The sequence below is a fragment of the Gorilla gorilla genome, chromosome 5 (genome assembly GCF_029281585.2).
Source record: "Gorilla gorilla gorilla isolate KB3781 chromosome 5, NHGRI_mGorGor1-v2.1_pri, whole genome shotgun sequence".
Lineage (NCBI taxonomy): Eukaryota > Metazoa > Chordata > Mammalia > Primates > Hominidae > Gorilla > Gorilla gorilla.
The window spans coordinates 170,950,212-170,962,318 of NC_073229.2; the positions used below are offsets into that span (position 1 = coordinate 170,950,212).

Genomic DNA, 12,107 nt, shown 5'->3' on the forward strand with positions numbered 1-12,107 from the left:
ATCTGGAGGCATCACATTGCCCAACTTCAAACTATACTACAAGGCTACAGTTACCAAAACAGCATGGTACTTGCATGGAAACAGAGACATAAACAATGGAACAGAATAGAGAACCCAGAAATAAAGTCAATTACTTACAGCCATCTGTTCTTTAAAAAGCAAACAAAACAGAAAGTGGGGAAAGGACACACTTTTCAACAAATGGTGCTGGGATAATTGGCAAGCCACATGTAGAAGAATGAAACTGTATCCTCATCTCTCATCTTATACAGAAATCAACTCAAGATGGATCAAAGACTTAAATCTAAGACCAGAAACCATAAAGATTCCAGGAGATAACATCAGAAAAACCCCTTAGGCAAAGATTTCATGACCAAGAACCCAAAAGCAAATGCAACAAAAACATAAATAAATGAGAATTAAACTAAAAAGCTTCAGCACAGCAAAAGAAATAATCAGCAGAGTAAACAGACAACTCACAGAGTGGGAGAAATTCTTCCCAAACTATGCATTCGACAAAGGACAAATATCCAGAATCTACAAGGAACTCAAACAAATCAAGAAAAAATAACAAATAACCCCATCAAAAAGTAGGCTAAGGACATGAATAGACAATCTCAAAATAAGATACACAAATGGCCAACAAATATATGAAAAAATGCTCAACATCACTAATTATCAGAGAAACGCAAATCAAAACCACAATGTGATACTACCTTATTCCTGCAAGAATGGCCACAATCAAAAAAACAAAAAGTAATAGATCTGGGTGTGGGCATGATGAAAAGGGAAGACTTTTATACTGCTGGTAGGAATGTAAACTAGTACAACCACCATGGAAAACAGTGTGGAGATTCCTTAAAGAACTAAAAGTACAACTACCATTTGATCCAGCAATCCCACTACAGGGTACCTACCCAAAGGAAAAGAAGTCACTATATGAAAAAGACACTTGTACACACGTTTATAGCAGCACAATTTGCAATTGCAAAATACAGAACCAGTCCATCAACCAACCCATCAACCAACCAGCCCATCAACTGAAAAGTAGATAAAGAAAATGTGGTGTATATATATATATATACATATATACACACATACATGTATACATATATATACATATATACACACACACTATGGAATACTACTCAGCCATAAAAGGAAATGAAATAATGGCATTCACAGCAACCTGGATGCAGTTGGAGACCACATTCAAAGTGAACTAACCCAGGAATGAAAAATGAAACATTGTATGTTCTCACTTATAAGTGGGAGCTAAGCTATGAGAACACAAAGGCATAAGAATGATACAGTGGACTTGGGGACTAGGGGAAGGATAAGAGGAAGGTGAGAGCTAAAAGACTACACATTGGGTACAGTGTACACAGCTCAAGTAATGGGTGCACCAAAATCTCAGAAATCACCACTAAAGAATTTATCCATGTAAACAAGCATTATCCTGTTCCCAAAAAAACCTATTGATAATACAGAAATAAATAAACAAATAATAGTTGGAGAGTCAGCAGTGAAAAAAAAAACAAGTTGGATAGAAAGTAATAAAGTAGGCCTAAAGAAAGAAGGAATAAAAAAATTTTAATGAGACAGAAAACAAAGGAAATAAAGAAAATTCATAGAAATTAAGGCAAATTTAAACACATTCACAATAAACAAGCACTTGTTTGTGCTTACTTGATAATTTGTTTCCAGATGATCTGCCTTAAAACAAATACAAAAGGAAGTCCTTCAGGCTGAAAGAAGGTGACATCCAAAGGGAATTCACATTCACAAAGAAAGGTAATTATGTAGGTAAATTTTAGAAGACAACGTAAATAGATTTTTCCATTTGTTTACTTATTTAACAATTATTATAAAACTATATTGTTGGGCTTATAATGTACAAACATATATAAAAATAATGCACCAACAGTGGGAGAAGGAACAAAGAAAGAAACTCACAACAAACTGGTAATACAAGGGGATTTCCTCAGACCAATAAAGGATAGTTATGAAAAACCTATGGTAAACATCATACTGAAAGGTGAACAACTGAATAATTTTAGCCTAAGGTCAAGAACAAGGCAGGATGTCTACTGTAACCACTTACATTCCACATTTTAATGGAGGTTCTTGCTAGTTCAGTCAAGAAAGAGAAATAAAACACATCAGTCTTAGAAATGAAGAAGTAAAACTGTATTCTCTGACAACACTCTCCTATATGCTAAACTTCTAAAAAACAGAAAAAAAAAAAACTGTGAATAAGTGAGTTTGGCAGGGTCACATGATGTAAGATTAGTAAACAAATCATTTTTATTTCTACATATTATTGATGAACAATCAAAATTGAAATTAAGACAGTTTTATTCACAACAGCATCAATAATAAATACATGGAAATAAATTTAACCAAGTGTAGAATTTATGTATTGAAAACTACAAAACATCACCAAAGGAAATTTTAAATTATCTAAATATAGAGATCATTTATGTTTTGGACTATAAGACCTATTGTTCAGATAGTAATACCCCTCAAATTGATCTATAAATTCAGTATAATCTCTATCAAAATCACAGTAGACATTTTACAGAATTTGACATGCTAATCCCAAAACTTATATGGAAATGCAAAAAAAAAAAAAAAACAGAAAAGCCAAAATAATTTTGAAAAAGAAGATCCAAGTGGGAGGGGAACTTACTCATCCTGATAAAGACTTTTCTACAAAAAAACCTATGGCCTACATTTTATTAATGGTGAGGAATTAGAAGCTTTCCCACTAAAATCAGGAGCAAGCCAAAGATGTCCTCTCTTACCACTCTTTTTCAACATGTACAAGACTCCTAGAAAATACAGTAAGACAAGGAAATGAACTAAAAAGAGACACTAACTGGGAAGAAAGAAAGAAAACTCCTGACCAACGTGTTGAAACTGTCTCTACTAAAAATACAAAAATTAGCTTGGCGTGGTGGCGCGTGCCTGTAATCCCAGCTACTTGGGAGGCTGAAGCATGAGAATCGCTTGAACCAGGGAGGCGGAAATTGCAGTGAGCCAAGATCGCGCCACTGCACTCCAGTCTAGCAACAGAGCAAGACTCTGGGGGGAGAAAAAAAAAAAAAGGAAGAAAGGAAGGAAGGAAGGAAGGCAGGCAGGCAGGGAGGGAGAGAGGGAGAGAGGGAGGGAGGGAGACTGTATTTGTTTGCAGATAGTGTGATTTTGAATATATGTACCACTCTGGTAGGGGATGTTAATAATGGGGGAGGCTACAATGTGTGTGTAGGAGGAAGGGGGATATGGGATATCTCTGTATGTACTTCCACTCAATTTTACTGTGAAACGTAAAACTGTTTCTTTTGTTGTTGTTGTTGTTGTTGTTTTCTGAGACAGAGTCTCACTCTGTCTCGCCCAGGCTGGAGTGCAATGGTGCGATCTTGGCTCACTGCAACCTCTGCCGCCCGGGTTCAAGCGATTCTCCTGCCTCAGCCTCCTGAGTAGCTGGGATTACAGGCAGCTGCCACTGTGCCCAGCTAATTTTTGTATTTTTAGTAGAGATGGGGTTTTCACCATCTTGGTCGGGCTGGTCTTGAACTCCTGACCTCGTGATCCACCCGCCTTGGCCTCCCAAAGTGTTGGGATTACAGGCGTGAGCCACCGCGCCCGGCCCTAAAACTGCTCTTAAAAATAATTTTTTTTTTTTAAATGAACCAAGCAGGGAGATTTTTACTATGTAATTTCAAAATTGGTCATAAAGTTAAAAATAATGATCAAAACACCGTGGTTTGACACTTTCTTTGAAAGCTGAAGAATTTTACCATATGACCCAGTAATCTACTCCTACTTACATAAAATGTCCAGGAAAGACAAATCTGTAGAGACATAAGTAGATTAATGATTGCCCGGAGTTTGTGGTGAGAACACAAAGTGACTATTATAGGACACAAGAGAGATCTTATTTGGATGATGAAAATGTTTTAAAACTGGATTTTGTCGATGGTCACACAACTTGGTAAATTTACTAAGAAGTATTGAATTAGAACCTTAAAATGGTTGAATTTTATATATGTAAATTATACTTCAGTAGCTTTTTTTAAAAAAAAATCAGTGGTCTGGAAATGCTGAAAAGTTAACATCCTAGACTCAAGTCTTTTAAATCTGTTCTTGTGGGCTCGATACTGGTCTATGGATTAAAAAGCTGCTGCTAATTTGATTTTCAGTGTTTATCTTTTATATATTGCCTACTCCACTGGACTACAAGTTTATTGAAGGTAAAATACTGTTTTCAGTATTTCAGTATAAATATGTAAAAAAATCTATTTATATCCCAAGCCCGGTAGTACTTAGTGTAGCATTCAGGCAGAGCCCAATCTCATTAAATACTGGGCCATTTAACTTGTTTGTAATGAAATTTTGTAACTTAACATAAGACTTGTTCTTATTAATGGAGACTAATTCTCCTCCATTTAACTGTGATTAGAATAGCATTTTTTAAATTTTTCATTTTTGTCATCTCCCTCATTTAACTAAAAGCATAGTAACACCAGCTACAGGATAAACAAAATATAAGCATATTAATTATATGTATTATTAACATTATGTTAAATAAGACAAGTCCAGTGAATGAAAATATTTTTTGTTGAAAAACAACCAATTAAAATGAGATATAGTCATTTGGTTAGTCATTATTATTTTTTAAAGCCTAGGTTTTTTGTTGTGTGTGTGTTTTTTTAAAGAAACAGGACCTCGTACACGATCTCCAACAATTTTGGAAACATCTCCACGACTTATTCGAAAAGCACTAGAATTTATGGATTTAAGTCAATATGTTCGGTAAGTCTTCATAAACATGATTGATACAGACAACTGTGTGTTTTGTTAAATCGATTATTAAAGTACTTAAATGTTTTCTGTAAAGATTTAATTTGAGGCCTGATTAAGGTGAGATGAGCTACAAAATATTTCTATCACACCTGCTGCTATTATTTAATTAGATTCGATTTTTAATAACTAGATGATAGAAATATATTAAGCATATTTATAAGTTTGAAAACATCATCAAAATTACTAGCTGCATAAATTCAAAAGGAAAACCTACAAGATATTCTCATAGTTTTGAACACAAGTTTCACAATCACCTCATCAAGTGGTGAATCCAAATTTACTGATATTCTCCAAAATATTTTCCTAAAATATCAGTGACTCAATAAATGGAGCATAGCATAGCTAGAAAACAACCATTTATTTTTTCTATCCCTAATGTTTTATTTGACTCAGACCACCACACTGTTGATATGATTTAAAATTATTTGCTGTCTAAAGTGAAGCTTATTCCAGAGTTCCCAAATGAAATCTGTATCTTCTGATGATTTTTGTATCAAGGAAAACAGATACAGATCCTCTGCTGCAAACAGATGAATTGAATCAGCAGCAGGCAATGCAAAAGGCAGAAGAAATTCATCAGTTTCGACAGTATAGGACCAGAGTCCTTAGCATTCGAAACATTGACCAAGAAGAGCGGTTGAAGTTAAAGGATGAAGTCCTGGATATGTATAAGGAAATGCAGGTGAGTCTAAGAGCACATACGTAGATTATAGTTGGCAAATTCTTTCGTAACATTAAAAAGAAATTATATAATTAAATAATATTTTGTATAGAAATAAGTCTTGAAAACATAGGTTTCTATTATTCACAACTTCTAGGAAACCATCACAAATTTGATTCTACACATCTCATCTCACTCCCTCCCTAAAATCCCCCTAAAATGCAGTATTGGGAATCTATCCTCAAAGATGGGAAGAATAGGAGAGAAAACAACAACAAAATTATTTGTTCAAGTTGGAAAATAACTGGATGAAGATCTCAATCGGCTTGAGACACACAAATCCTAAACTGTCAGTGGGAAGTGTCTTTTTTTTTAAGTGTTTTTTTTAATAAAACACAATCTTAAAAAAGTTAAGGATGATTGGTCTTGGTGGTTCCTAGTGGTAAGTCCTGTCTTATTTTTTCACATAGTATAAATTATATTTTTATGCAGGATTGCATTAAAATATAATTTTAATGTTCTTAATGTTACCAAATAACCATATAATTCCCAAATGCAGCAAAGGTGAACAATCTACATAGTGCACTTTCACCTCAATGAAATTGAAGCTGCTCCTTTTGGATATTTTTCCACTTCAATGTGAAGCAGATTGTTGGGATTTCATTAGTGGTTTCATTATGTGGCTTTTTAAAAGAAAAAATAGTTTTGATTTCTTCCACAGTTCACAGTTCTCAGACGAGACTTTTTTTGTAAATTACACAGTTCAGCAATGTTTTGAAAAACCAAATGCTCTTTAGTAGATGAAATCTCTCAGTGTAACTGTAATAAATAAGCATCTACATCCTTAGCTATATTACCAGTATATCCTGGAACCAAAGTAAGATGGTTTTTCCTGTTCCCATAATCCACTTAATTGTTGTTTTAAATTTTGAATATTTCCATCATTTAAAATTTGTTTTGGATGATAGTTCTGACCACCACCTTTTAATGACTGCTTGAAGCCAGTTTAAACCAACTATAACATATTCTTCAAATTTGCTTTTAAGTAGTGACTTTACTAGAGGCAACAAGTCTACACAGCAGCCAAGTGAGATATATTGTTTTTCTTCCTGTAAACAATTGGTGAGCACAGGAAGGCAATCTACCACAACGCCAAGATCTTCTATCCTCAACAAATAAGCTACAAGTTCACTTATACTTCTCTTTCTCCAGAAAATTAAAGCTACATTCAATCTCCTATTCCTGCTGAACAAAACTTGGACCATTGTTTCATGGTCCTGAGAAACCTCAGAAAAAAACCCACTATATTTTGATGATGGGCTTTCTGTCTGTGAAGAACCAGAATCACTGGAGTTAACCAAATATGTTCGACTGTCATGGTGTAATTTTTCAGTCTGGTGGCCTGCACAAGCCAGTTCATTTTCTTTATTTGCCATGTCACAGCCCCGACCTTCCAGGGGGCTGTTTTTTTCTGCAACAAAGATTTGGAAAGGGATGATGAACTTTCTTTCTGCGATAGATCACTTTACGAAGTTTATCTGGGCTTTTCACAGTTTGTCCAACTGTTCTATTTATGTAAGCAGCCAACTGTTTTGGAGACTTCTTAACCTCCTTCATGTTCTTATCAGTGAAATTAGAGATCTTTTTTTCTAGGAAGATCAATGAAATGATCCTCAATCTTATTACAAAAGTTCCGTTTTTTAACATTGTGAGTTTCCGATGCCATAATCTCTTAAGTACTGGCGCCTCATGGTACCGCGGCGCCTCAGCCCAGCCTCCGCGCTGACAATCAGCGCCCGGCAGCCTAGAGCGTCCCTCGGCTTCTGGGCCAAGTCCCACTCAGGGCCATTCAAACGCGGCCGCGCGCGCGGCCCGCCGGGATAGCTGGGAAAAGTCTTAACAAGCCAATTAGCTCCTCAGAATGCCTACAGAATCCCCAAAAAGGCTCAGCAATTGGTGGCAGCAGATATGTTAGGAAGTAAAAGTGAAGTAGGAGGAAGATGAAAATAGTTGGGTTTGTTCAGCTTAAGGCTGTTTAGGAATTGCAGATCACCACTTCAACTTTTTGCATCCAGATTATTGTCATCCGTTCATCCCAGTAGAAGAATAGGTGTCCTTTAGTTAGAGATGACAACAAACGAAAAAAGGATTTCTAAATTGTAGAAGACTATACCTTATTGAAAATGGGAGTATCATACTAGAAAAGGGGAAATTCAATAAATACATACGGGTAACTTCCCACTACGGATAATGAGAATCTTTTTTTCTCCCTCCTCCCTGCAACACACACGCACACATTCCTACACATCCCCAAAGACACTAAAGCCTATAGGAAATTCTAAATATTTTAGCTACAGTAAGACTGTCATTTCCAGTAATGGCTCATGTGACGAATGTGCCTATTTGACATCTCTTCTTGTTTGTCCAATAGGCACCTCAAACAGAACCTCTCTAAATCCAAATTCAAGAATGCTTGCCCTCCTTCCCATCTCAGCGCAAATATGTCACCCCACCAAGATTCTCCATCTCGGTCAATACCAATTGCATTCTTTCAGTTGCCCAAGCAGAGACTATGGAGACGTCTTTGACTTCTGTCACTCCTCACGTGCGATCAATTGTCAGAACCTCTCGACTCTACCTTGAAAATATATCCAATATATATGTCACCACCCTAGCCTAACCTGTCATTCTTTCTTATTCAGAGGATTGCTATAGCCCGGTTACTGATCTAACTGCTTCCATCTTTGCCCCTCCACAATGTGGTCTCTGCTTTGCCACAAAACAATTGTACCAATCACGACAAACCAGGCTTATCCTGTGGTAACAAAACCCCCAATATCACAGTGGCCTAACAGTGTTTGGCAGACATATTTTCTGTAAAGGCCCAAATAGGAAATATTTATGTTGCATCTACTCAACATTACCATTTTTTACACAAAATCACAGATAATACCTAAATAAATAGGATAATGGCAAAATGAATAAAACTTTACTTAGAAAAATAAGCAACAAGCCAGATTAGCTTTACAGGCCTTAGTTCACCAACTCTGGCTAAAAACAGTAAAACGGTATTTCTCATTCTAGCTATGCGTCCAGTGCGGTTCAATAGAGCAACCTTCTTATCAAGATCCCCTGGCTGAAGGAGCTTCCATAGAGACACTTCTACCATGATTATTACAACAGGGGAAGAGAACATGGGGAATTGCACATTGGCTGTGACTATTTCTACCCAGAAATGGCACATTCATTTGCACTCACATTTCACTGACCAGAGCAAGTCACATGGTCACATACAACTTCAAAGAAGGAACCCACCTTGGTGACACCTTGATGCCAAACTTGTAGCATCAAGCACTGTCAGGCAATGCATTTCTGTTTTCTAAACCCAATTTGTGGTTCTTACAGCAGCCCCAGCAAGCTAATAAAGAGGGAGGGCAATGCTACGAGGTACCTGGAAGATAACTAGCAATATTTTGTGAATTACACTAATGGTTATCATAATGCATATTTAAAATGAAGGTAGAATCATTTCACTTCCCTAATGGCTTTACATTACATTAAGAAATAAACCAAAATCTTGATTATGACCTCCAGAGCTTTCCTCTCTGATCTTTTTATCCACCTTTTGCCTAGGTGACTTTGCCTTTCCACTAACAGCAAGGCATGTTCCCATCTCTGGGCCTTTGACCTCACTCCTCTCTCTTCCTGGAATATTCTTTCCCCAAAGTGTAAAATGTAAAACTTTCCTTTTATGAGATCTCTTATCTAGGGTCACTTATTAGAGAGATCTTCACCAGCAGCTCTTTCAAAATTACTACCCTCAAAATTTGTGTAACTGTGCCTTGTCTTATTTTTCTTGAAGGCACTTACCCTGCATGTGCATTTATTTATTGGCATATGAAAACGTAGATATAATATAAATACTATGCTTTCATTTTTGATTGTTCTCTGCTACAATATAGACTATATGTGGACAGATATTCTGTTTAGATTCACTGTTGTGTCCCCAGAGCTTCAGAGGAATGTCTGTTTTGCAAAAGTTTGTTTCATTAATGAATCAGTAAATCAATGAATGGATATTAAAATTGTGTAAGTTCAATTTACCATGTGGGAAATAATTTAGATTAGATTAGAAAACAAAAGGGAATTTCAGGATTGCTGTTTGTGGTTTTTGTGTGTAATAACCAAATAAATGCAGCAGATAGGAAACGGGGAAAAAATACTAAGACAGCTTTGAGTTCACTCCCATTCATTTATGTGAGAGGCACAGAGAGAGCCCTAGTTTTGATTGAAGCCATTTTAAGAGAAACATGATCAATAACATATTTCTTATCAGATAGGAGAATGAATATGTTTTATACTCATTCCTCAAGGGATTACTGATGTATATTAAACTTATTCACACACTTTCTTAAAATGTCTCTCCTGTTCATTCTCTTGCTGTCTCTTTCTCTCTAATATGTCACTACTATCTTCTACTTGTGCAATTGGTTTAGTCAATCCAGTTTTATTATGGTAGCTACAGTATTATCTTTTGTAAAAACTTCAGGAATTCTGATTCTGACATCCAGCTTTTCCAACATCTCAATAAAATTAAGCTGATTGCAAAAAACATGGAAAATGTCTTGATAAATTCAAGGACGAAGACAAAGCAGCCATTTCTAGAAGAGTCTTTTCAGGCTAGCATCTCTGCTTTAATCCTTATTCTTTGATTATATTATTTTTGAAACAGTAAGCAATTAATTTGGCCACTTCCCTTTTAAGAGATGAAGGAGAAAAGGAGAAATCAGCGAAGGTGACTGAATAGGAGCAGCTGGTGAGACAGAAGACAATCTAAGAGCTAAGTGAAATCAGTTGATCCAGGAGGAGAGCGTGCGGTTAAGCAAGAATAAGAACAGTAAATGATCTAGGATTTAACTACATATAAGGCCTTGGTATCCTTGATGAAGAATGAAAGTCAAGCTGACAAGAACAAAGTAACCAACGGATTTGGCCATACTATTTGGAGCTTCGTCATCAAGTATAGCTCATATATTTTGTCAAGGATAGCATACAGGTGGGGAACTAGTAATTTCTTGAGCACAGTTACTTTGCAAGAGACATTGGGCTTATTAATATCTCATATAGATTATATTTGAAATAATTTAAACAGAATACCTTTGGTAAAAAAAGTATGTTTTGACTTTTTTCTACAACTGTTATTTTGCAATACTGTGTTGAAATCTCATGAACCCTTTGTTGCTATGTTTTGGGTATTGATAAGCTTTTGAGACCATACACTAATTTTCGTCTTCAATCATTTTGCCTATGAATGTGTGGGCATAAGGACAGGGTAAAGGAATTTCATTTTTTTCTTTCTGGGAACATAAGCCTTTACCAGTGGAACTTATTTGTTTGGGGTTTTGCTTTGGAACAGGACTCCTTAGATGAAGCCCGACAGAAGATTTTCGACATCCGGGAAGAGTACAGAAACAAATTGCTGGAAGCTGAGCGCCTAAAGCCGGAAGCTCTGTCTGCTCAGGAAGCCGCCATGAAGCTGGAGACAGAAAAGACGACCCCAGCTCCTGACACACAGAAAAAAAAGAAAGGAAAGAAAAAGTAACCAGGGGATGTCCAATACCACCCTGCTTCTGGAGAGAAAAAATTTATTTGTAATGATCTTTAACTGCCTGCTGATAAGATATTGGGCCAACTGAAAATAGAAATTGTTCTTTCTTAGAAATATTTTAATGCTAACTTGTTAGTTTTCCTCAGAAAGCTAGTATTTGAAGCCATTCGAGTTTAAGATGCTCTAATTTCAATAAAATAGCTTCCAAATATTTAAAATGTAATAAAATGTTTGACACTCTAAACTGCCTGCATTTTTTATTAGAAGTGAAACAAGTTCATAAATTAAGCAACAGGATTATCTTTGAAAATTTCAGCAATGAGAAAAGTGGCTTTTGTTCTTAGAAGAAATTTAGTCTTAAACTTTAAAGGTTTAAAAATACTAATAACTATGCTTCACAATTATGCTTTTTTTTTTTTTTTTTTTTTTTTTTTTTAAAGACTGAGTCTCACTCTGTTGCCCAGGCTGGAGTGCAGTGGTGTAATCTCGGCTCTCTGCAACCTCTGCCTCCCAGGTTCAAGTGATTCTCCTGCCTCAGCTTGCTGAGTAGCCCTGATTACAGGCACCCGCCACCACACCCTGCTAACTTTTGTATTTTTAGTAGAGACGGGGTTTCACCATGTTGGCCAGGCTGGTCGCGAACTCCTAACCTCAAGTGATCTGCCCGCCTCGGCCTCCCAAAGTGCTGGGAATACAGGCGTGAGCCACCGCTTTGGGCCAAATTATGCCATTTTTAAAAACTGAACTTCAAGAAACCTCCTTCATAGACCAAGAACTACCGTGGCTTAGCCCACCCAAAGTGTTAGGACTCTAGATCCTAGCAACCCATCATGGTCACCTGGGTGTAGAGAGAGTATGATCTCAAACATCCCTTTTCATGCTCACCAGTGTCGTGTTTTCTCTAAGACACAGATGAAGTTGTTATACCCTAGTCTTAGAACAATGCAATGAGTGGATTAACTGAGGCAC

General features: G+C 36.4%; 1 protein-coding gene and 1 pseudogene across 1 annotated transcript in view; one reads left to right on the plus strand and one right to left on the minus strand.

Annotated features, from left to right (window-relative positions):
* Positions 1 to 11,382, plus strand: part of ADGB (androglobin) — a 208,058-nt gene extending 196,676 nt beyond the window's left edge. The window contains exons 34-36 of the mRNA XM_004044802.5: positions 4,722 to 4,818; positions 5,368 to 5,551; positions 10,947 to 11,382. Coding sequence (XP_004044850.4) covers positions 4,722 to 4,818; positions 5,368 to 5,551; positions 10,947 to 11,132 — 467 coding nt within the window. The 3' untranslated portion in view covers positions 11,133 to 11,382. The remainder of the gene's footprint in view (positions 1 to 4,721; positions 4,819 to 5,367; positions 5,552 to 10,946) is intronic.
* Positions 6,056 to 7,334, minus strand: LOC101151929 (KATNB1-like protein 1; annotated as a pseudogene).
* Positions 11,383 to 12,107: the final 725 nt, after the last annotated feature.